A 26,181-nucleotide genomic window follows, 5' to 3' on the forward strand; every position below is an offset into this window, starting at 1 on the left:
GACACTATATAGAGTAGCGGTTCTCAAGGTGGGTGGTACCGCCCCCCAGTGGGCGTTCAGAGGACAGCAGGGGGCGCTGGAGGACATTTTTACAAAAGGGGGGCGCTGGGATGCCTTTGGGGGGCGTTTGGTCGAAGGTAAACTTTACACCTTAAATGCACAACAATGCCAATTTAGACTTTGAGTAACTTGGTAAAACTGTATTGTGTAACATTAAATCATGCTTGGCTGCAACTGTATCGATGGCAGCTCTTCTTCTATTCAGTGTTTGTTAGCTTCTGTTAGTTTCTTGGCGCAGCTCCGTTCTCCTGCTACTGGTAGCTAAAATCATGATACCCTCACTGTGTATCCCTCTGAAAAATGAACCCATTTAAATAAAGAAATAAAAAATTCCTCCATGGGTGATACCAGGATAGAGAGCATTCATTTTATAGCGTTAACACCGGTGCTGTAAGTGGTCCAGTATGAAACGGGGGTGATAGATCAACACAGCACTTTTAAATTTCAATAATCAGAATGCATAAATTGTTTCCATTGTTTTAAAAGGTTTATATCAGTCTGCCTTTTCCCCATCGATGCGCTTCCCGACCGCCCTGCACCTTAGGGGCTAAAAAAAAAAAAAGACTTTCACATTGCGCAAAACTCTGAAACAGGAGAAGCGAGACATAAAACGGAGCGACGAACTAGATGTGAATTATGGCATAAAAACAGAGAATCCGACGCTGAACAGTGAAAAATCAACACATGATGTGAAGCACATCATGTGTTGATTAGGTGGCGCAGCAGGTGATGAGATTACTGATGGTGAGCGTCAATATATTATCAAATAAATGTAGCAACAGGAAAGAAACTAAAGTGGACATAGCAATAAACCAAGAGAGGATAATACTAATCAAAGGAAACTAAATGGAAATGAATGAAGAACAAAATGCAAGAATAAACTAAGAAACTAAAGTAAATACAGAGGAATAAACTGGTATGGCAAGACCTTTCGAGCAATAATTAATACAGAGGACTGTATGGCAAGAATAAACAGACACTATTTCCAGATAAAAGGTAAAACAATATTGTTGAAGTGCCATGGGTTTGTTGAAACCACATCTAGTACTGAGAATAAATATATCTTACACACCATAACAGTAAAGAACTGATCACTTATTTATGTTTTTAATTAGATTTGATATATTTATTTCTTCAATATTATTTTTCATGTCAGTGTTATTGTCATGAGGCTGATGACTCCATGACACTTTCAATTTGACTCATTAGGATTTGATTAAGAATCAGATTTGTTCTTTGTAATTTCTGTCCAGTAAAACTATTAATCTATAAATCAATAGACAGGTCTATATAAAGATATAATCCATGTTTCTGTCTCATATTTGTATGGCATTAAAAGGACCTGGAACTTTTGTTTTTCCACTGAAAGCTCTGGTTTGCACAATAAATGCCATGTGGGTGAAGTTTTATGGATGATACTCTGATGTCCCATTCTCCTGAAGGCAGCACAGAGCTGCACCACCAGAAACTGACAGAAACACTGAAGAGAAGAAGAGCTATGATTAATGTAGTTACAGTTCTGTCCATGTTTTAATGTTGCAGAGCTCAGTCATTTTGCGAAGGTTAAACTGGCATGTTGTACATCTTTTATCTGGTCATTTTGTGCAAGATTTAACAACTAGAAAATGGCAAAGAATAAGAATATTTTTTCCACTCTGATTGGCTGCTGTTAGGCCTACCGATTTTAACTTGAATGTTCATTGCATTTTTCGTAGACGCCTGTGAAAATAATTTCTATTCCCATGACTTTTTTGTTCTCTCGGAAATTATTTTTGATGATAAATACAGAAACAAGCATAAAAATCAAAACATCTACAATAGTGATAGTAATATTAATGATAAAATAATGGTCAGTGCAAAGTAGCCTACAAATTCTTTGGTGGGGGGCGGTGAGGGACCTGGATAAAGGCTAGGGGGCGCTGGGCCGAAAAAGGTTGAGAAACACTGATATAGAGGAAGTTTCATGTTGCATGCAATACAGAAAGTAAATTGAAAATACTGGTTACTCGGACACTTGAATTCATCACTTGCAGACAGAGCAGCAGGAAAAAAACAATTCTGCTCTTGCTTAATGGCAGCAGGTAATGTGTAACTTAGAAATCCTTCGGACTTGCTTGGGAAAATGAGATTCCCCCTTCAAACAATTCAATTGCTTGCCTGCTGCCTGCTCGAATTGATTTCCCCTCCAATCATTACTCTACTCTTACCAGGAGGCTGGCAGACTTGAAAGAAGAGTCCATACTGGACACACACAAATACACACACGCACACGTATTCTTTTTCACAATCAAGGTACATACTGGAAGCTCACAATAGTCCATCTAAGGACTGAGTGGAACTCCGGATCTCTCTCAGTTGTCAGGCCTTTAATCGGATATTGCTAGTATCCATTCGCTCGCAAAATCAAGATACTCCAAGGCAGACAATAATGACCGGATATTGCATGCATGCTTTAACAAAGGGAAGAGGGAAACAAACACTCACTTTCAGATAACAAACAGCGCTGGAAAGGTATAAAGATAGGCAACGCATCAGGGTAATGGATAGCAGCATGCTTTTCAAAAAGCGATATGATGTGTTAAGAGCATTATTGCTCCACTATCTATCCATACTCGTGTGATTGAAGATCCAAAGCAGCAATCAGTTTACAAAGCTGGGTTGCACTACTTATGTCCAGAGGTCAAGGTTTATTACATGACCCCCTGCTGACCAAAAGCAAGACATGACAAACCAACGTCATCAATCCAAGCAGTTCATCATCTAAGGTTAAACTGTTATATAGTTTCTCACAGATGACATTAAGTGATTCTTCTTGCCTTGCATGAAGATGAGTCACTGTTTGAGGTTTGGAGGAATCTTCAGGGTAGAAATATCTTGTTGATGTATGTGAAGCTACAGTTGGTGTCTGAACTACTAAAAAAGGCGTTTTATAATCGTTCTTAGGTGTTAGCACATTTTAGCTATTTGTTGCAGGTTGCAGTCTCTAACCACATTTATTTAGTTCAAGATTTACACATATGTTTCTTGGTATTTGGGCCACCTGAGACAAAGAATTATGAAAAACAAAATATGTAAACTGGTCAAATTAGCCCTGAGTTATGCTACACTGATGGGAGTGGATAGTAATTAAAATGAGTGAGTGCTTAATGCACTATTCATGCAGGAACTGCGTCTGGATATGGTCATTACTCGTCTCTTGCATCATACTGAAGGGATCGTGATGATTAACAGCCAACAAACATCCACCTGCAGTCTGTTTGCTGCTATCAAGAGCACGTTTTAGAGGTAAAAACATCCTCTTTTGAGATGCTGGTGAGTGACTGTGGCTTTTTTAGTGACAACAGCAAACTACACGCACAAATTGTGACCTAGTTTGCTGCTGTCACTCCACAAAAAAGAAGAACCAAAATAGCATTCCTTCACAACAGAATTACAAGTTTAACCCTGTAAGCTCATCACCAGGTAGGACATTTTTTATTTACTCATTCATGAAAGGATACACTCAAAAGCAAAAGATGGAACTTTGTAGTTTGAGAAAGTAAATTGACTCCTTACCAAGAGCCACCCTGGCTGCGGATGCATCATAGTTTATCCAGAAGGATACCCAGGATAGGATGGTGATCAGGATGGATGGCATGTACGTCTGCAAAATGAAGTAGCCGATGTTCCTCTTCAGCTTGAAGCTCAAAGACAGTCGAGGATAGGCACCTGAAACAAGGGGGGAAAAGAGAGAGAGAGAAAAAAAAGTACAGCATCTGAAATATTTACAGTAAAGAAATAAAACGTATGAAATAGCCAGAAGATTCTCCGAGAATGAAGCTAATTCAGAAAGCATCACAAAAAATGACAGGCTTACCCTGAAAACATCAAACTTTGATAGTCTGAGCAGCAAGCAGGGACCCCTTATGTTTTTGTTTCAGTTTCCATGGCAACACAGACAGCATGGGCTGAATTTATCACCATGGTAACAAGTATCCCCTTCAAAGCACCAACACACATCAGCTCTTCCTCACACAAGCCACACACAAAACACAAAAACACTCAATTGCAACCCTATTTCGTGATGTGTCACTATATTCAGATTTCGTGTCAAATAAACACGTGACAACATTTTGACTTTTCAAGAAATCGCCTACAAAACCACTGAAAGAGTTTTCTACCATTGTGGTCATCCATTGAATTCAAATGTGAGCAGTGTCTACGCATGAAATGTCAACATAAAACATATGCGATTCCTCAGTAATCTCGTGGCATTGCATCTCTAGATGGGCTGTATGTATGACTCGTTACTCCCACTATTCTTAGCTGTTTTTCCATTTTGGTTTCATATCGCAGGAGAAGTGGGACCCATTATGGAGTAATTTCTGCTCTGGGTTTTCAGCCAAAGCTACTTGTGGTGAGCGTGGGTCCACCAACTGCACACTTGTGTGTATGGCTGGAAAAAGAGAGAGCCACTAGGGAAAATAGAATAGAAAAAAAAAAAAACGATCCACTCGCATCTCATTACGATTCAGCGCCTGGTGTGTGCAATAAAAATGACCTGATGTGATTTTAAAAAGAGGCCATGAATCAAATGTTAGCCACTGTAGCTTCTTGTGTCAGAGTTCAGACTTAAGACGTGACAGAGACGGATAATGTCTGGCTTTATAATTCAGCGGGAATCATAGAAATTAGAAATCATAGAAGTCTCAGATATTTGAGTGGCTAAGGCAAATCACAGATTCAAATCTCATCCTTGAGAGGGAAGTCTCAAATCTTTAAGGAGCCTAATCAAGTTGAGGCTCATATCTTTGGCCCCAAATCAAACTCAAGTCTCCGGTGTTTGATGAGCATGCCGCAGTTACTTTCCAAGTGTTTGTCCCTGTAAGTCTTTGAGGGACACATCTACATGTCAGACTCAACGCAAAACTACAGCTAGCATGAACAGATTATGACTGATTAACTGCCACAACAATTTCCCTGATCAAGCACTCTTTAACTGGAGAATATCCACTCCTCTGCCAGAACTGAGGTCATAAAACCTGGATGCTAGCAAAGAACATAGCATAGAAAACACGCAAACTGGAATCCTGCTTTACTTTTAGTTTTTCTCAGATTCACCATGCTGTTTTGTAAATTTTTTAGGAATATTTTCCACAGCTATTTGGCACAGCTATATTAAAAATATTATCGAAAATACTATAGAAGTCTGACATTTTCTATAGACAGTTTCCTGTTCCTCTCCACCTTCTTAAGCTTCCTTGTTTATTTCAGTAAAAATCCAGTAATCTGATTGACAAGAACAACACCTCATAAACTATAAATACTCAAACAATATTTATCCCCTTAGACAATCCTGTTATTTTTAGCTCCTAAATAACAGCTCTGACAGCATGAAAAGAACTAAACACATCATTTACATATATTATAGTGTGAAAATAAAAGAAAGGACAGCCACACTTCTTCTTCTTCTTTAAAAAGCTCAGTTTACCCTTCCAGTAATTCAGCTCTTCTGCACTACATCTGACTGGAAGAGAAGCCAAGGTGGCTTAAGAAAAGAGGAGGCAGAGGTACACTGGCATGTAGGTGTATTACAGTTCTGCCTGTAACGGCTACACCAAGCAACATCCGTGAGTGGGAGGAACACCATGTGTGAGGCTGAGAAAGAGAGGGATGAAGAGAAGGGAAAAAAAAAAAGTAAAGTTGAAGCTGCTGCTGATGATGATGTCTGTGGATGGATCAGTAGACGAGAGGGCTGCAGGATCAAAGGTGCTTTTTGTCACTGAATGCAGAGGTAGTCAGTGTTACAAACTATGAAAAAAACTACACTGTATTCACCAGCAGCTTTATTTACGGATTAAAATGTGGGGCTAACATTTAGACAACTTGATTTCCTGAGTTAATTCAAATCTAAATCAAAAATATTAAATTAACAGGAAGTGTGGGCATAAAGTTGAGTAATATTCTGTAGATACTTTTTATACATGATGATGGCTGTGGGCAGGATCTACTGTAGCAGTCAGTTTTACAGCATATATCAGGGGTCCCCAAACTTTTTCCTGTGAGGGCCACATAACTTTTCCCTTCTCTGGTGGGGGGCCGGAATCAGTTCGTAATAGAAAAAATGTGACGATTGCAGGAGTGCCTAAATGTATAAATGTATTGTTTTCCAGAAAGCACAATCAAATAACCCTCTCTGGGTTCTTCACAGAAAAAATCCAAGAAATAACACTATTAATGAAATAAATACCGTATTTTCTGGACTATAAGCTGCACCCCAAAAGTTTTTTAAAAAAACCAGTAAACATATATAAGCCTCAGATATCGCTGCCGCTCTAGATTTTACACAACGATGCAGCAGCAGCAGAGGGGGGCGGACACCCAAAATTTGAGTCATAACAGGTCAATTGAATATCACATTTATTACGTTGAAAAAAAAAGTTGCCAAGATTAGATTTAACTGAACTGATTACGGTCTTTTCCGAACGGTAACTGTGACAGTAAAAGTGCTGATCCTTCGTGTTGCTACTAGCATACGCTAAATGAAAATGGGCGCTTCCTTCTTCTTCTTCTTTTTCTTCTTCAGATTTCAATGGCAGCTTGCATCCATTAATGTTGCACTACTGCCATCTACTGCATCCTAATATCTATATCTCAAATTCTCATAATAATCCCAGTATTATTTAAAAAAACGAAAAATCTTCTTTTTCCCCTCAATGCTATTTAACTGATCAACAACATTCTCAAATTTCAATTCCCTATTAAAACCTAATTCTGTTTTAATGGGCGCTTTCTTCTTTTATTTCCAATTTTGACTTCCAATAATTCACTTCCTGCTAAAGAGCCCCCTGGTGGTTGAAGAAAAATTCACATATAAGCCACATGGTTCAAAGCTTAGGAAAAAAGTAGCAGCAAATAGTCCAGAAAATACGGTATATGAAAAAAAATCTAAATGCTCTCCGGTATTGTTCAGGGGGCCGGACCAAATGTGGAGGCAGGCCGGATGCGGCCTGCGGGCCGTAGTTTGGGGACCACTGGCATATATGTAGAACCCTCTGAGTTAAGACTCTCTGTATTTGTGAGACTGTCACATAACCTTCTTCAGGTAAGCTGCAACACAGACTGCTACAGAAGATCCTCTCTGCCCGCAGCCTTCACCGTTTACAAAGAGCCATTAAAGATACTTGGATAACACAAGTTAAAATGTGAGTTTTTTCACATCAGAAAATTTGAAGAGTGCAAAAGTGCGTTCATTTCAGAAAGTGAAATATATTATTTAGATTCATTAGATAGAGTGAAATATTTCAAGTTTACAGTTACACAAAACCCCTTAGCCATAATCACAAAATAAGAAAAGAAATGCTGAATTTAGTAACATCCTTTGGTTTATGTTCATGAATTTGAAGCACTACTTGGATCTTTTATGTCATGATCGGGGTGCTCCACATCTGATAAAATGAAAGAATTTGCAGGAATATTTCCTGCTCGCGGTCTCAAATTATGCAAAAATGATCAAAAATGGATATTAAATATTTAAAGCTCTTCTGGCTGCCTAAACAGAAACAGAAACAGATTACGATCATAAATCTGATCATATCTGTGACAGGCGAAGCTTAAACATGCAGTTAAATGTCACCAAGCATTGCCTGCTCACCCGTGCATTTTGCATGTGGCCACGCAGGCCACGTGCACGCACGCAGAAGTCAGTGTTTGCAGAATAATTGATGCCGCGTGCCTCATTGCACATAAATATGAGATACCCTGAATCCTGGTCTGTTATTTTTCTTGTCAGAGAGCAGGATAATTGGCATCAGAGCACACCTTTTTCAAGTTGGAGGCAAATTTGCACTGAAGAAAGCTGCAAAGAGGAGGGGGGAGAAAGAGGAAAGTAAAACTGAAAGTGACAGGCTGAGTTAGAGAGCGAGAGAAAAGGAAATGGAACTAAAGTCTGGCTTGTAATGGAGGAAACCTGATCATTAGCAAGGAAGGCAACAAGCTTTTGATGTGCTTCAAGCAGCAAGCTCAGCAGATCACTGGACACTAAACTTCAATGGTCTCCACCCGCAGGGGGACGGATCGCTTCTGCAAACAAGCGCACCCTTGCTCACCCGCTTAGACACATTCACATGATTCTCCCAAGACAGGCAAAGGGGCCCCTGCACTGTAAACAGCCGTGCTGTTACGAACACAAAGTGGAAATGATTGACAACCTTGATCAACAAATAGATGAATAAGTTAAAAATAGCCACAAAATCTCACAAAAGGCTGATTTAGTTTTGCCGTTCTTCTCAGGGCGAGCGCGACTCTTCCTTTTGAGGTTCACTTCTGCTGAAAAATATTTCTAAATGTCAGCTTTTATGTTCCCACCACAGCTCTGGAGAAATTGCTTCTCCGATCCACCCCTGCCTTTGCTGAACGTTGGAAAAAAAGAAAGAAAAAAAAAAGAAGTTTATCACAGAATAAATTTTCACATAAAAATCTTAATAATTCAGGACTTGTGGTGGCACACTAAAAAAAAAAAAGAAGAAAGTTCAGCATATATATCGACTGAACCCCCTCGGGGAAACACTGAGGCATTAATTACAACATGAAATGTGATATAGTGACTGTTTTTCACATGCAGGAACCTGACAAATTGCCTCTCATGTGTTGCCTTCCTTTCTAATTACTGGCCCCAAGAGATGAAGCGCTGGGAAGAAAATCGCTGTTGTGATCCCATAAATAAGACTGGTGGCTGTTTTTTTGCAACAACAGCTAATGACAACAACAATGTCAAAACATTTACAGGCCCCATGTATAACCTATTGCATAAGCTTTAAAAAAAACACACACAGCCTTTAAGTTTTATGTGCTTTACTCATTATATTTAACTTTTACCAGTATTTTGAGCAACGTGGACAAGCAAAGGTAATTTACCATTAGTTTTCTATCTGCTGCTGCATTTACTAATCAAAAGTGGGAGGGGCCTTTGTTCTTTGTTGACCGATCAGAACAGAGCGCAACTAAAATCACAATGCAATTAGTTTCGGTGTTGCATGTGTGTGTGAACATAAACACAAACAGAATAGGCTGCAATAAAATCACCAAAGTCTTTAATAATGTACACTTTGGAAATTGTGAATATTAATGTTAATGTTTTCTGTCAATGTTGAATTACGCAAACAGAACCACCAAATTGTACAACTAGAAGTATAAAATATTAATATATATGATCTAGTCGAGCATGGAGTAGAGTTGTCCATACTGGCTGCTACTGCATGTCTATTTGGGAGGCTGAGTTTGTGCTACACAGACTGAATAATTTAAGAAAGTCAGATCCAGAGCTCAACAGATTGAACAGGAAGTAGCTATCTTTTAACTTTTATCTCTGAAGGCTGGAGATGAATGAAATGTAAAGATCACTGCTGAGTTTAAAAATCTTGTATGTTTTGAATTGTGTAGAGAAAGATACTTCATCTCCAAGACCAATAAATCAAATTAAGTAATGCAAATATACTGCAATGTACAGAAAATCTGCGATTTTACCAATTTGTGAAAGCTTCTTAATATAATTTACTAAGTTTAGCTATTGATTAATGCGTTAAACCTTGAGGGTGAAAACATTCCGTTATCAGTAGCAGGACTTTGAAACAATCGTGCAAACAACTGAATCTAACATGAATCACATGAACTAAGCTGCTCACATCAGATCTTGATAACTCTGTCAAAGCTTCCTTCTCATTAAAAACAGCCTTAGGTTTTATAAATTAAAGCATGGATCCATTCTGCCTTTTTTAACACGTGAGGCTGGTGGCCTTAGCCACCACAACCATTACTAGCAACTAGACCGTTTTTAGCTCACCAACATTAGTGTTTTCTAGCTTTTTCAGCTCCACCCACCAGCTTTCAACTATCACAGGCAATTGCTCAAACTGGCAACAAACCCAATCTAATTAACATAACTAACCTCTTAAGCTACGTTTGTCAACAATCAGGACAATAACAACCTCATCAATCCTGTAAAAAACATGACCTCATGCAGTCAAGGACCACCGGTTTGTAGAAGATGTTTGTTAGGTGATTTGTGTCTGTTTCAGTGAAGAGCCACTCCAGCAGGCTAGTACCAACTGCAGCTACTTCAGGGAAACTTCAAAGGCAGATCTTACCTCATTTCAACCCAATTAGAGGCGCTGACAAACACAACTGTGGCTCTGAGGAGTTAAGATCAACCCATCAAGCTTTGGCATGCACATGCCTGCTGCAGAAATTGATTAAATTATCAGCTGTAAGACCAGCAGAAGCTTAATTTGTATGATTTCATTTAAAGTTGTACAAAAAGCCTTAATGTCAAGTGAATAATAGAAAAAAAAATGTTTCAGCTCTTCATGCATTCGAGTCCAGTGGGTTACCTGTGGAAAAGACTACATTTCTGGAAACGAGTTTGTAGTCAACAATGGAGAACTGCGGCAGCTCGATGCGCGTCACCCCGGTTACGGCCGACTCGCCTCCCTTCCAGTAGAACTCGATGTCATCTGTGGTGTAGCCATCTGCAAGAGAAGAAACACGAACATACCAAGGTGTAACCATCTGTCAAAACCATCGCAGGAGACCAAGATATGCAGCGTTGCTGATCGCCCAACTGGGCTGTCATTCGGGAGCTGGACGGAAAAAGAAAGGAAAAAAAAAAAACATGTTTGAAGTTGCCTTAAAGAACCAGACGTTCCTTTAAAAGTAAAAGGATTAACAGATTTCTTCAAGAGAATGTAATTACCAGTTAAGGGTCTTACACTAATAAGACTATTTTAGGTAAATTTTCCCACATATACCTCACTTTCTACACCTAAAACCATCTTAGAGAAGAATAAAAACCGTATCTCATATAGTAGCATTATCTCAAATCGAACCTGGACTTTTAGTGTATATGATAAGAGCTTCTAAATATTTTAGAAAATAATTTGATTTAAAAAATATTCTTAAGAGGGACATGCACTGATATCCAAAACAATATATTTATAATAACTGCAACTGAGCTTTTGACCCTCTTCAAATTGGGAAATAAAGGAAAACATGTTTTAAAGGTAAGGCAGATGTGTTTTGATCCTCATACATTAGAAAGCTGCTCTCCCCAAACTTGTCTATATCTACAGTCAGAGCAATGCTGGACATCAAGCAGGACTAAAAGGCCAAAAGATCCAGGAAGTCTTGATAGAGTCCATCATGAACTTTCTGTAATAACGTCAAAAATAATAAAAACCAGCTGGTCTATGCCAGGAGACTGAAAATAGGTCATGAAATAATGGGATCCAAAAAATTTGACCAACTCAACAAAGAAATGGTTGATTTCTTCTGTCATCATCTCATATTCTAGACCTAAAACACAATCTAAGGCTTTTTATGCTTCTTTGCAAGAGCTATTTGTTGCCTTTAATCAAATACTAATCTTAAAGCGAATCCCAATATTCATTGTACAGCAGGCCAATCTCTCACAGCTGCTACATCATAAAATTACCCAATCAGAACCGGCAAGCAGCAAGGGACCTGTGGGTGATTAATTCAAGTAAAAAAAGGCCAACTTCATCAAAAAATTCTGTTTGGGTGTCGGCTAATCTCTCTATTGTCGCCAAAACAACCTCCCTCATATCCAGTTCGTTACCGCTCCAGAGTCTTTATCAAAAATAAATTAATTAATCTAGTTTTAGGAGAAACCCCTCCCAAAAAACGCCCATGTACTCACAGCTCTCTATCTCCAGAGTGCAGTTCTGCTCATCCAGGGGATACCTCCTGAGGTCCATCATGCAAGCAGCTGTTGTTGTTATCCTGACACACAACAAACAGATTGAGAAAGAGATAATCTCATTTTCTTTCCACTTCAAAATGATGATAGTTATGCTTTGTGTGTGTGTGTGTGTTAATCCATTGGTAAAAAACCAAATGAACTATGTATGTGAATAAGAGTACGAAGCTACGGGACGTTCTGTGTGCTAAGCAGTCAAGAACGACCGAAGAGTTTAAGGGACAGCAGTAATCCAGTTAGCCTGCAGTATTAATCTAAAAGCACCTGCTTGTGTTAGTCATCTTTAAAGCAAACTAATTATCCTCTTGTCTTTATATCAGATTCCTGAGCTGGTTTCACATTACAGGAGACTCCTGGCATTGTCATCTCCAAAACAGATTACTGCAGCGTCCCGGAGTCAAAATGCTGACTGCGTAAGCATGTACATAATTAAACTATAAGTCACTGACAGACGCCAGTCCATACTGATATTTTACAATCTGTTTATCTCCCTGGCATAAAAAAATCTGGCCTCCCTCCAGCCTCTGATTAGGTGGAGAAAAAAAAAAAGAAAAAAAAATGCAAACACGACTGCAAATTTTGGCACAGCTCAGTGCCTGCTCATCTGAATTGGGTCGCAAGGAGTTGTTGCTTTGTTTATGTGATCGCGAGTGCTCCGACGGCTGATGATCAGACAGTTAAAGTGAGGGGCAAAGTGAAATGCAAATTCAAAATGATTTCGGCTGAGTCTGGCCTGATTAAATGCCGGCTGCTTGGCAGTTAGCCACTGGATGTCTTCATTCAGCTAAGACTCGGATGAGGCTGGGGAAAGTCATTAGCTGATGTTATTATGCTGTTAAAATTACACCAACAAAGTGGGTTTTTCTAAAGCACAGACATATTGTCATTACTGTGGCACTCTACAGATACAGATTATATTGCCTGTAGACTGTAACAAATAATCATTTTTAGAGATAAGTGATGCATGTTGTGTATCTTTGTCTAAATGATTGTAATGAAAGGCGATCAGGTGTTCATTAAAGCAGCCATTTCGTCAGAACAAAGCATATTTATAATATATTCAGATTTAAAAGACATGAGGCTTGAAGAAGCTTTTAAAAAATAGACACAACCTTTTTCTCACTGCATGACATTACTCAGTCAAAACTATTTTTAGGAGACTAAAGGAGGAACATTTAGGAGATTTTTGTATCAATCTCAGCCAAATTTGAAGTTTACATACACTTGTGTTACAATGACGGTGGTGGCCTTGCTTAAAAGCTTCTTCTTGTTGTTTAACTTACATAACATACAGTGGCATTTTCTTAACATGAAATCAATCTGTTTACAGCTCGATACTCAACTTTACCTGACTTTAATTTACATAACAGCTCTAATCAAAAACACCCCGGCGCTTCTCCTCTGTACTTTGATCTCTTGAATGCACCGTGAGGTCTATAAGTAGCCCACGGAGCTAAATGCTCTGAACTCCACTGGCATAATCAAACATTGCTGTTTGACTTTAAAGTACTGACACATGCAAATGCGGGTACACTAGTACACAGCCAAACAAAGACGCACACACACACACACACACGCACACACATGCACACACACTTCTCTCTACGCACTCTGACAATTCAAAGCATGCATCCATATTCATAGGTCATGCCGACTCCTCTGAATTAGCCTGACAAAAACATCAATGGAGAACACAGAGCAGGGGCTTCATAAAACAAGTATCACCAACAACCTGGAAGCCAAGCTTTGCATTGTACAATATGGCTAAACTGTTTGTGCATTTTCTTAATTGTTATTTAAAGACAATATGGGTCAGTTGCTTACACTACCAAACTGATCACTGGTCAGCTAGGGGAGTTAGTACACAAACTATATCCTGTTATTTATCTGTAAATGGGCAACTTAGAATTACAAAAATAAATCTGCTTAACGTAAACGCCAATTTAGATAAAATTCATGTTTTTCGATAAAATGTTTTTGGATGAGGTGGGATTTTTTTTGTGTACTTTGCAAAACTGCAACGAAAACGCATCACGAGTCATGTCATCAACAAAAGGATGTTTCTGCTGCTGGAAAAGATGAAGACGATAACAGGAAGTGGTAGGAGGATGATGGAGTGGAGTGTTTTTTAATGGCTTATGGCATAAACAAACTCATTTATATGGGATTCTAATTGTGTTTCTTATTAAATGAAAACACAGACATTGCAAATTTATGTTTTTTCGACATTAGCTGAATAGTGACAAAGTTTGGCTCACATTTGTGGGTTGAAAATTTGGGCGTGCTTCGACAAATGTGCAGAGATGACCCACTTTTCTGTGTGACCTCTCTCAAAAACAAAGGTGCCCTTTGAGAAGCTAACGAGACAACTAGGCCGTACCTGAGCCCGTATAGGACAGTCCCGTCTGGGTGAAGGCGAATCATGCGATTTTTGACTGTGACTCCATGAACAAAAGACTTCTTGTCATTGAGGAAGTAGGTGTCTGGGACCCACAGCTGGTCTGCAACCCTGTTGTCCAGAGTCAAGTTCAGTGGGATTCCTATGTAGGCTAGACGCTTGTCCCTCCAGTACTGCTGGAAATACATGGTCAGCGTGTAGTCCTACGGAAGAGAGATAGAAAAAGAACAATTATGAAAACTTTACCAGTTTAATTATATAGGACTAGGCACATATAAACCAGTAGCGTAAATGCAGCCTGGCCCCTCCCTGTGGGAACGCTCTACTCACTATTGTAAAGTACCATAGTGCATTGCACAAAAGGGCAGCATGACTCATCTACCTGCAGCTTTATTGAACACTTTTCTGTGGAAGATTTTCAAAAGTTGCTCCCTCCATTGACTGAATCTTTCTAGTACAAGAACATTGATTCACAAGGCTGAATTGTATGACACCTGAAAGTTCTTTAAATAATTTAAATTTAAATGGACGTTCGCTCGGTCACTTGGACAAATGTGAATTATTCTCAAAAGGCTGATTGTAATGCGTTTTTACAAAATGTCACACTGCTTTTTTTTCTTTGCTTCACACATGGCACCAGTTAACATTTAAAAACTTGTTCTAATGTCAGCAGGAATAAATGCTGTCCACTTCAATAACAAATGAAGGCACAATGCACTGTTAAATAACGCTCTAGCATTGACTTATGAGACATTTGACACTGCAGCAAACACAGTTTGATTCACGGATAAGCCATGCAGCCGTGGGTTTTAAGGACGGTTTGATTTCTGCACCGTCCCTGCAAAGGAGGATTCACTCACCTCAAAATGCCCAAAGCTTGAAAATGAAAGTGAAACTGACAGTTTGGCCTAGTTTTATTTGGCTAATAATTATCTAAACATCATAGAGCATCCAGAGAACACTAAAATGTATTATTACAGACAAATACTTGCTCCTTAATATTGGAGGGGGGAGAAGAAAAAAAAATAAAAAATAGGATATATTTAGAACTTTATGTTTACAAATACACCAGCATAATCGGATTTAATAAAAAATATACATTGCAATTTCAGCAGAAATACAATATGTCTCTGCATTAAAGTATTGTTGTTATACTTATCCCTTTAATTTTCTGTGTATCAAACCAGCATGATCTGGCACTTAAAAAGAGCAAAAAACAAACAGAAAAACAAGACATAAGTCAGCCCTTCCATGAGAATACACATAATCCAACAGTGCGAGGGAATACTTGTGTTTTGTATTAATTGGGTAATATTTGACCAGCACAGAAGCTGCACCAGAGGCCCTGAGCCCTCCCCCCTTCATCCCATTCTACATAATCCAGTTACTCAAGCTAACTCTTCCTCTCTCTCATATCTATTTCTCTCTGTTCGCACCTCTCTTTTTTCCCTCTCTCTCTCTCTCGCCCTCTCTTTCTCTCTCGCTCTCTTTCTCTAGGCAGTGCAATGATCTTCACCATACCCACTGTTGTGTTGAAATGAAACCTGCACCAGGCTGGCACTGCTAAAAGCACACATGTCCCCGTGGTGCCAAACGGAAACCAGAACGAGATTAAAAGCGTCCACTGCAATAAGCGTCGCTTTCCAAAAGACTCATGTGTGACCAAGCTGTTGCATAACTCGAGTAGTTATTTGTCTCTTTGCGCCGCCAGAAACACTGTTTCTAACGCACAACAGGTTTTGCATTTTCATCAGGAGGAGGTCGGAAGAAAATAGAATTCCAAGACAAACTCATGCAAATTCATCCCGAAGTCTGAATTTTTGTTGTTTTATCTATTTTTATTAACTTCATAATCAGTGAATATTTTATCCGCCATGCAGATCAACGGGGAAAGGAAGATCTTAGTCAGCACAGGACACAGATTGGACACTCAGCAGGACAAGGGAAGCTTATTGGCACCAAGCCATGGCTGTACAGTAATAGAACCGTGGCATGTTTGGTCGCCTGCAACCCCCAATCACTCTCGGATTGTAGTCTTCAGAGAGCATGTGGGAGGAAATGTCAGGAATTAATGTGGCAATTACTTTTGTGTACTGCCATTATCTTCCATTACAAATCATCCTTTTCTGCCCTTTCTTGAACAAGGCTCCCACTTTCAAGAGAAAGCTTATTAAATCCATGTAATAGAAGCAAATAGATATTACTGTAAGGCCTGAATGTCTCCAGAAATGTTGATCGGCAGCTGCTGTATCAATGCTTAGCGCACGTTCAAATAATAATAATAAAAAAAGAGTATATTTTCACCATTGAAAACATCTTTAAACCAAAGACACCCTGCTTACGTCATTTCTCAAATCAAACGTTAAAGATGCCTTTTTAAAGTAAAGAACTTTACTCAAGTACTAATGGTTCTTTTGTGCATGTGGTTCTCTCAAAATGTCTCCACCTGAGAACACGCTGGTCAGTAAAATGAAGTGCCTCGGTGCAACATATAAGTGGGAGAGATGACTCATCTACCTGCAGCTTTAGCAAAATTTTTCATGCAAAATTTTCTAAGAATTAATCCCCGAACATTTCTGGCACGGGAGCAATGATTCACAAGGCTGAACTGTGTGACACCTGAAAGCTCATTAAACCACTGACGCTTTTCATTTAAATTCAAATGGACGTTCAATGCACTTTTTATCAAAATGCCAAGCTGCTGTTATTTGTCCTAATTTAGGAACATTTTAGCTGATGGACACTTTTTTTTTTAAAAATGCATGTTCCCCTCTCTAACAAACATTTTGATCAAATACCTTTTATTCTTCTGAGAAAGAAGCAGAATCACACATTTTACTCAACTATTTTAAAAAGCAATGCACAATAACCACCATATAGATATACAGGTAACTGTTAGCTATAGCACAAAAATATCTAAATAAATATCTTTAACAGTTCAAAATGGATGAAAATGACAAACAATTAGAAAACTATGTTAGTCGATATTATTTTACAATTTCTCAGTTTGGTTCAGTTCTTTCAGACAAACAAAGTCTGAGTCTCTACTGGCATATATTAAAAAGCATAAATAACATTTCATTTGTATTTACTACGAGCACAGTAAACTGATGCTGTTAGCACCGATGGAGCTCCACACTGAATACCAGGCTACTTGATGCTGAGCTACCTGCAGCTCTGCTGAAGTCATCAATAAAAGCTTGTAGTCTAAATAAAACTTGTCATCGACATTAGCCGTCCCATGTTTCAGCCATGGGAACAAGACGAACTTGTCTTCTGCAATGACTTGCAACAGAAAGACGCTCGGCTTGTAAATGGATGGCAGCAAACTGAAAACCTCTCGGTCAGTAGCAACAAACGCTCCAGTCCTATTGACAGCGCGAGCCTGCAGAGGGAATTTGCTGTCTGAATCCATCCCATTGAGTTCTTTCCCTCTTTCTTTCCATTACCACTGTAACTTTACCCTCCATCATCCCCTCCAAATGACTGATGCCTTTCACGCTGCCTGGCTTTGACCCTCACTCCCCATCCGCTCCCTCTTCCTCCTTTACGCCCGAGGCTTCCACTCGACGTGTCGGCAGGTGGGCTGCTCGGCAAACACCTCATAGGATCATAAATGATTTAAACAAACAGTGTAGCCTGTGTAAACATGCGGCCAAGAAGTCCTCATCAATGTTGCATGGAGACAATCAAAATGAATTTGAGATGAAGCAAGCACTGCTTTTGCAATACCTGCCCAGGAGTCGGGTGTTTTTCTTTTTGCGTGTTGTTGTTTTTTTTTTTAAAGGAAGTGAGCTCTGGGTTTCAATGAACTAGAACTGAACATCGTAAATTATTGACACCTCGCCCGACTCCCTCTACGCTCTGCTTTAACGCTGCTGTTTGTGCATTAGCATATGTTTTCCGCAATAATAAAGATGGTGACCAGTGGAAGTGATTTCCAGCACGCCTTAATAATTCAATTAACCGTAGGGTATAATCATTTCCATTCAGGGTGTGCGAGAGTTCAGATAAGCAGAGTTTTGGCTGCGAACTGACCCACATTCGGTTTAATCTCTGCCTCTCCACTGCACTGCAAATGGTATGGCAACACAAGCAAAAGCGTCAAGGAAATGTCCCGTTTGTCACATTTGGGAAAGAAGTTTTCGATGAAGAAAAACAACAATGTATACCGACTTCATACTCTACATGAACCCTGATCCGGTAAAGCAGTTTTAGTCATTTCAATGTAATTTGGGAGCGCTCTCTCCCCCCTCGGGATGGCCCTACAGTGGTATATCACCGCAGTGCGGGGGAATCCCTCAATGATTTCCTGCACCCCTCCTTCCGCGGATATAACATAGCAAAAATAGCAGCTTCCCTTATAGAGAGCACACACAAGGATTTGATTGAAATGACTTTTTCCCATTAAATGACAGCGTCCGCCTTCGATACGTCTGATACCTTTGTGATGTTTTACCTCATAAATACGAAATAGAGGAGAAAGAAATAAAGTAGAAATGTTCCCTCATATGCTATTCAGAATACATATTGTTTTTTATTGCCTATTAGTAAATTATGACTGATTCAGTCTGCAATATATGACATTAGATGAATGATGTTTAGTATTACAAGTATAACCTGATTGGTAGTTGAACAGCAAAAGGCTTTTAGTTCCACAAAAAGGGCAAAATCTCAAATTTTAGTCTCGATACAATGGCTAAGCATAAAGCTTTAAACCGTTTTATACATTTCCTTGATATTTGGTAGAATTACTTTTAAAACTAAAACTTGGATAAAAGACAAGCTTCCCACTATCACTTGCTTGAATCTTACCCCAGTCTGAGTTGGGTTAATCAGAGATCAGGACCAATCTGTCGTCCTTTTGCCACTTGTTGCTAATGTACACTAGAGGTTGTAGTCCATGTGGAAAACCCTGTAACTTCCTGGCTCACGTCCTGGGATGTTGCCTGAATACTTACATTTAAAGTTATTTTCCTCATGATGCCATCTATTTGTGTTGTGCACATTAAAGTATAAAAGTATCAAAAAAAAACAATAAGTATTCTGAAACACTTTAACTTCGACCTGTATTCCCTATTTCAGTGTTAGAATGTATCTTTTCTCCCAAGCGTTCCCTGTGACCTTCCTGTTGTCCTTCCTTTTGGAGTTACTTCTTTCCGTCTCTTTGTCATTGTATTCTAGCTTTCACTCTTTCTTGTGTCTATTTTCCTCCCTCTCCCTTAGGTCCTCTCTTGCGCCCTTACTTATTTTCTTGCATTTATCCATCCATTCGGTTTCATTTCTGTCCCATCTCCATTCCATTCTTTGAGTCCTTCCATCCTTTCATTCCTTGTCAGCTTCCTTTTGCCTTCATGTCCTTATTCCTTTCTTTTTTCCCTACCTTGTCATTCCATCCTATTTCCTTCCTTATTTTCTTTCTTTCCTGCCTGTATAGCGTCCTCCTTTCTGCCCTCTTTCTCTTTACCTATTCAATATTTAAATCAGTTTTTGTTAACTTTTGTATTTTTTGTACAAAATGAAGATAAAAGACTAAGAAGTCCAGAAGGTTGAATCTGGAAAAGTCTAGAATTTCCTCACATGTATTCTAGCCTTGTGACCTGAATCAAAGATTGGGTACAAGAGAACAACATTGCTAAAGAAAGCTTGTTTGGTGATTACTAAAACCGCGGCAACGCCAAGATATCATTCACACTTGTTCCCCAACTTGCAGCTATTCAACCAAGACCTAATAGGTTGTGAAGCAGATAGCGGACACTTCATCCAGCAACCATTACATCAACCTTTTAATAAATGCTAGAACACAGTGTTCCTGTTGTTGATAGCAGTGAAGTTTTTACTGCTTTCATCCATTAGAATAGGTGGAATCTTTCTGTCTGAAGACCTTTGGAATAAGCGCTCATGAATCAAATTTATTAGACCGTTTTATTTATTACCCATCTGCTTGAGTGGCACCAATGAAGGGAATAAGGCTGGCTCCTATGGACTGTACATCTCCCAAGCCTGCAGTGTGTCAAAGGTGTACGCAACTCTGAGCATGGCTTCGATCGCAAGGGGATCGTATCTTTGGAAACCCCCATACCCCTTCACCTCAAATCATGTGTTCTGTCATTTGGCTGGCACTATAAGCCAAGAAGAGCTCTCTTTGCTCACTCTAAATCTTAGTGATCATCACTTCAACCCACAGCATGCTTTCTCCTGAGGCCAATTACATTCCATCAGCCAGGAAGCCGGATGCAGGATAAAAGACAGGGGGTATATTAAGCTGGAGAGAAAAAGTTATGCTCCTGCTGCATAGCTGGAAGAGCTATATGGGATAATTAGGATAACACAGTTATTGCTTTGGCAACATCTGAATCCAAGATGTACTTTCTGCGGACTCGGCCTTACATCAGGTATTTAAGACCGAACCGTAACGCCAGCTCAAATCGCTTCCATGTCGTTCAGAAGGAATCTGAAATCGGGGAGCAGATATTTACGTAAGAGACAGGTTTTTCGTGGTACTGGTGCAAGATCCGAAAAAAGTAAGCAAAGGAGCAGGAACATTTGGAGATGGAAAGATGGAGATCTTTTCACCTCTCCAAAATGACAGCCTTTTTTTTTTTTTTCTTCTTCTTCTTCTTTTCGACACCCACACGCAGCCGTGGGTGTACAGATGACTGGCTTGCTCAGCCTGTTACTGTGACTACATTTACTGTGCACGCTCTGACCGTTTCTCTCTGCGCTCTACCTTTTGTCGAGCTGAAACTTCGTTTCCCGAGGCCGAATTTCCTAAAAAGACCTCCATAAAGTCTAAATATTGGCTGAAGAAAAGGGATTTTGGACAAAGTTCCTTCTAAGATTATGACTGAACACTTCAAATGTTGTCAACACCCACAAATGTGAATGTGTTCATTTGGATCTAAAGTGAAAGACCAATATGGTAAAGCAGAATTATGAGACATTATAAATTAGTTAGTGGGATATTAATGCTTCTTACCGCAACAAAGATTCACACCTGGGAGTGAGTGTGTTGGTACTGAACACACACCTACACACAGTGCCCTTATTTTTAACCCTCATTTCCTTAATAAAGGTGTTGGAAACCAATTAAACGGAGACATGCACTGTTATTTCATTTTTATCTTCACTTTAAGGTTAAGCTAAGGAATAAAAGCTAAAGAGGAAAGGCTTAAGTTGAAGAATAAAACAGTAATTTACTGATTGATTTGTTTTTGTTTTAGTTACAGTTGTCAGCCCAAGTTTTAATACGGTGCTAACAACTGAAACATTTTCAAGGGACTTCCCATTTCCTACGCTCTGCCTTTGCGCAGTCTTTCCCTCGCTCTGATCTTGTCCTAGCATGCGTTTCTCATCAAGCGAGGCCTGCAGAACACCACAAGCAAACCTCAGAGGTAATTAATAAGCCTTTCTCAGACATTTTAGCATCTGCTTGTGCAGGAGCTCACTCTCTGCCAACGCGTTGGAGCTCACTACGTCGACCTGCCCTGCCAGGTGGAGTTTTTTGTTTGTTTGTTTGTGGGCGAGCCAGATGCCATCTTTCAAGCTTTCGATCAGCAGCCTCTCTTCGCTGGGCTCTTCTCTCATGTTTTACTCGCACCTTCCATCTCTCCGCAAGTTTTCTGCTTTAAATAAACTCTAACTCGTCTACCCCTTCGTCATTTTCCCCATCAGGTTTGCCAGTGTGACATATACTGTATTTGAATCTGAAAAATCAAACTGCTGCAACAAAAGACGGTTCAGTTAAATTGTGTGGACTTAGGTGAATGAGTGAAGTGCAATCCTTTGTAAGTCAGAGGATAATCAGGGACAACAAATGTAAATCAGATCTGAAGTTATTGGTAGCATCAGTAATAATCCACCCCAGAAATATTTAAAATATGTCTCAGATGCTCCTTGTTATCCTGTTTAAACAATGAAAAAGAAGAGGTCCTAACACACATCCTTGCTGCCTCTCTACATCAGTTTTAATGCTAAAATAACGCCTTACTCCAGGAAATTAGAAGCCTTTGGACTTCTTTTAAATCATATACCGACTGTGTGACACATCAATCCAACAAACTCAGACTGAATTCATGGATTTTCAGGATGTCTGAAGAGAACATAGTGATAAAATGGAGCTAAAGTGGAAGTTCAAACTGGAAGACTCCACCCCTCCGTTCGCCCATCGACGTCATGCTCATCTTCGACCTCAGCACTGGACCTCACCCAGCACGTTAAATCAGCAATCAGGCTCTGCATAAAGGATCCACATCCAAGCCGTCAGCTGCTTCCCAGCTGCGTTCAACCCACCACCGCCCCTTCTCCACCCACATCCTTCAGCTCTCTAGGACAGCACCCTTTCCTGACCACCACCACCAGTGTCGGGCCCCGGGGGAGAGCATCCCTAATCAGTTATCGGGATGTTCATCGAGTTCACATCAAATCTCAGCTCAAATTAGCTGCCGGGGTCCGAGCGCCAAAGAACTGTTATTCATTCCTGTCATTAAATATTTTAATTGTTCCTCTTTTTGTTCGTCTGAGTCTTTCCAGATTGAACTGGAGTTTTGGTAACTGGACACACTTTTTCTACCTCCTCTCATATCTTATCCTTGGAGCAAACCCAACACAAATCTCCAGCAGAGCTATTTTAATCAGGATGTAGTGAGTGGTGCAGTCTTAAAAACAATGGGAAGTTGTATGTTTTTGGATTGTTTTCCTTCAGCACTGAGGAATCTCTGCTTTCTTGTCCAACAAACACCCAAACTCCAAGCCTTATTTCAGCACAGCCAGCAGTCTGTGCAAATAAACTTTAATCTTTTTGGACCGGTTTTTCATTATGTCTGCAGATTTGCTCACTAAATTAGTGAAGATGAAATGTTTTCTGAGTTCTTGAAGACTTGTCAGAAGTGGGGGGGGGGGGGGGGGGTTGTTGTTTTTTTCTACGGGAGAAAATGCAAATCACAGCATTAATGTGCAGTTTAGCACTGATCAAAGGTTGACACAAAAGCATTGATTCTCTTGCTTCTCTTTGGAGCAAGCATCCCCAAGATAGAACAACAGACAGCTCCAACACTGGATCAGTACCATCCACCAAATGTCAAACGCTGAAAACAACAAACAGCTTGTTGTGAGCTTCAACACTGGAGAACGGCCATGGATTGTCCATTTAGCTAGCACAGATGCAGAGCTGCACATGTGCTGTCCCTGTGTGAATCGGTGGCAATGAGACACGGACCTAATTAATTAGCAGTTTAAGTGTGATCTCGACTCTGATTCCCTGGTTGATCAGTGGCTTTCATCTGCTCTGCAGAGAGTAGACTGCTTGGCCCACCAGCTCCTGTTAGCAGCGCTCCCATACTGTCAAATCCCGCTGCGCCCTTTTCTGACGCTTAGCTCCCCCTTATCAAAAAGAACAACTCTGTAAGAGCATAAACACAAAGAATAAAAGGAAAACAGACAAACTTTTGTCTGATAGAAAAAAAAGTGTTCAATTAAAATATTAATACTTTAAAGGAAGTGTAAACAAAGTAAATAAATACATATTTTGATTGATCAATTAAATCAATAAATAAACAAAGTTATATGTTTTTGATGAAGGAGTCAAGAAACATGAATAAATATTTCTATCTATGACATATGTAATTATGATCTAAATATTTTCAGGAAAGCATTTATTATGCTAATTAAAATATGCAAAAAAGACAAATGACAAAAATATAAAGTCATTCTCGAGAAAAAAAAACTCAACAGTCTGCTTTTATTTTACATTGCAGGTGAATATCGCTGTGTTTTTTTGCTTACAGTTCCTCTCAATCAAGTTAGGTTAACTTCATATATTCTTATTTCCTACGTTCTTGAGCTCCATGCAGCTCTTTGAGTGTAATTGAACACAAATGATTAAACTCTGCATGATTACACTGAGATATCACTTATTTCATCTGAGCACCACAGCCTGTTAAAAATATAGGAGGCAAAAAATAACCAAACCTTCCCTACACTAACTTTTTAAAAACTTTAACTTAGAAATGTAATGATTTTTTTTTTACATTAAAAAAAAGAAAGTTTAGTTGAACTTTTGGAGGAGCATTAAAGTCTAAAAGTTTAATACCTGCGTTCGGCCTTTGATTTTTATTTTTATTTATTTTTTATTAATTAACAGCAACATCTCAGTGTCAGACTGTCTGCTTTGTTTTCTTTGTGGTTAGAATGTGAACACTGAAGACGTCATGCAGCGGGAAGCAGAGTCTTTTTAAGTCTTCAGCAAGACCTACATCTGCCTGATGGGTGTCAAAGAGTCAACGGGAGGTGCATTTAAAATTAAACTGAGCAGACACCTCTCCTATTTTTACTCAAGTGCTTAACTAGAGACTATATGACCCCGTGATAATGTTTTTTTATTATTATTTTAGCTGTAATTGGATTAGGGGTTATAAGTGAAGAAACCATGAATTATATTTTAACGGAGAAAATCTGGCTTTCAGTTCACCTGTGAAAAGCTAAAATAAGGAATCCTTAGAGGTGGCCTAGCCAAAGTACTGACTTGAGATGCTGTGCTCCTAACAGTAGATGCCATCGTGGAGAAAATAATAGAGAAGGAATCTTAGTATTTCCTAAGAGTTGTTTACTTTTATATGGAAATGTTGTTTCATTGTATGTTATTTACCCATAGATACAATCAAAACAAACGTGTGTGTCTACTGCTAGCTGGGGAAATGGCTTGTCCTATTTTTGTTTACATCTGATGAAGAAGGAAGTTGCACATTTGTGTTTTTAAGTACACTGCTGTAGAGATGTAAATAAATATTCATGTCAAAAGGTTTTCCTGGTTTTTATAGCCCGAAACAAGAAAAATGATTTCATTCTCAAAATAAGACCAATTAAGTCAAACCTTTGTTGCCTTCTGCTCTCAGTGGTCATGATTTGGGTTCAGTACTACTCTACAAATCCTCAAGCACATCTCCCAGCCTTCGTATTTTAGCAAACAATAGCAACTTTTCATGAATAGAGGCCAATTTTTTAAAATTATGTCAAAAAGGAAAGCACTCCATCGCAAACGCATTTATGGAGTTTCTATGAGGAATATGTGCCCAGAAAGCCAACAAAAGCTGCACCAATCATTAACTAAAGCCAGGAGTCACCTGGTGAACTAATCATTGAGTCACTGGTATTGATCAGAAACCTGCCCACACACAAACACACATATCTCCTCCCTCCCAAAGGATCACTCTCTAATTCATTACAGGGAAGCGGAAGAGCAGGACTGTCGTCCTGATGCGATGTGAGCTGTTTTTGACGTCACCAGCTCCAACCTATTTTGAGGTTTCAAATTGTCACAGATTCAAAACTGCTGCAAAATGCAGTTCTTGTGATTTAAAGTCTCTTTAAAAGCAGGCAGATGTTTCCTGCTGTGCAGAAACAAATGTGGCAATCCCATCAACTTGTAGCATTTGCGCTCAAAGTTAGCACACCGACTCATTTAAATTTTACACCATTTTGTGTTACTTGCTTTGTGGTAGCTTAATGGTACTTTGAAATATCCTGAACATTGTTTCTTTACAGTCCTACAGTTAGCATATTAGCTGATTAAAGCAGGATGGTAAACAGACTTAGCTTCCCAACCGCAGCTTTAAAGTAGCTTTAAATCTGGGTTTTGTTTTCCCCTAACTGTTTGCAACATTGGTATAACTTGATAGACTCAGCCAGCGCTTTTCCTACGATCAACTGTCTTTGACAAGTCTTTGTTGTGAGAAAAGCTCAGCAGCTCGGCGGCCATCAGCTCTAATGAAAGTCATGATGGCAGCACCTGTGCAGGCAGCGGCCCGTGAAAGCTGTCAGAGCAGAGGTGTTGATGTGGAACCAGAGATTTGTAGTTAAAAATAAAAAGGCAACATCTATAACTCAGCTCGGCGCCTGAGCCTTAAAAATCTCTCTTTTATTTTATTTTTGCTCCTGCAAAGAACAGGAAGAAGCGTAGCCACTGGCAGATCAT

At 39.4% G+C, this 26,181-nt stretch overlaps 1 protein-coding gene across 4 annotated transcripts in view; it reads right to left on the reverse strand.

Annotated features, from left to right (window-relative positions):
- LOC103476088 (gamma-aminobutyric acid receptor subunit beta-3-like) overlaps positions 1–26,181 on the reverse strand; it is a 57,302-nt gene that overhangs the window by 10,093 nt on the left and 21,028 nt on the right. For all 4 annotated transcript variants that reach the window (XM_008428167.3, XM_008428176.3, XM_008428194.3 and 1 more), the window contains 4 exons: positions 14,193–14,413; positions 11,753–11,835; positions 10,428–10,565; positions 3,616–3,768 (listed from right to left, as the gene is read on the reverse strand). In XM_008428167.3, the coding sequence (XP_008426389.1) occupies positions 3,616–3,768; positions 10,428–10,565; positions 11,753–11,835; positions 14,193–14,413 (595 nt within the window). The remainder of the gene's footprint in view (positions 1–3,615; positions 3,769–10,427; positions 10,566–11,752; positions 11,836–14,192; positions 14,414–26,181) is intronic.

Source organism: Poecilia reticulata, chromosome 2, assembly GCF_904066995.2.
Source record: "Poecilia reticulata chromosome 2, P_reticulata-male-v2, whole genome shotgun sequence".
In the NCBI taxonomy this organism is placed as follows: Eukaryota; Metazoa; Chordata; class Actinopteri; order Cyprinodontiformes; family Poeciliidae; genus Poecilia; species Poecilia reticulata.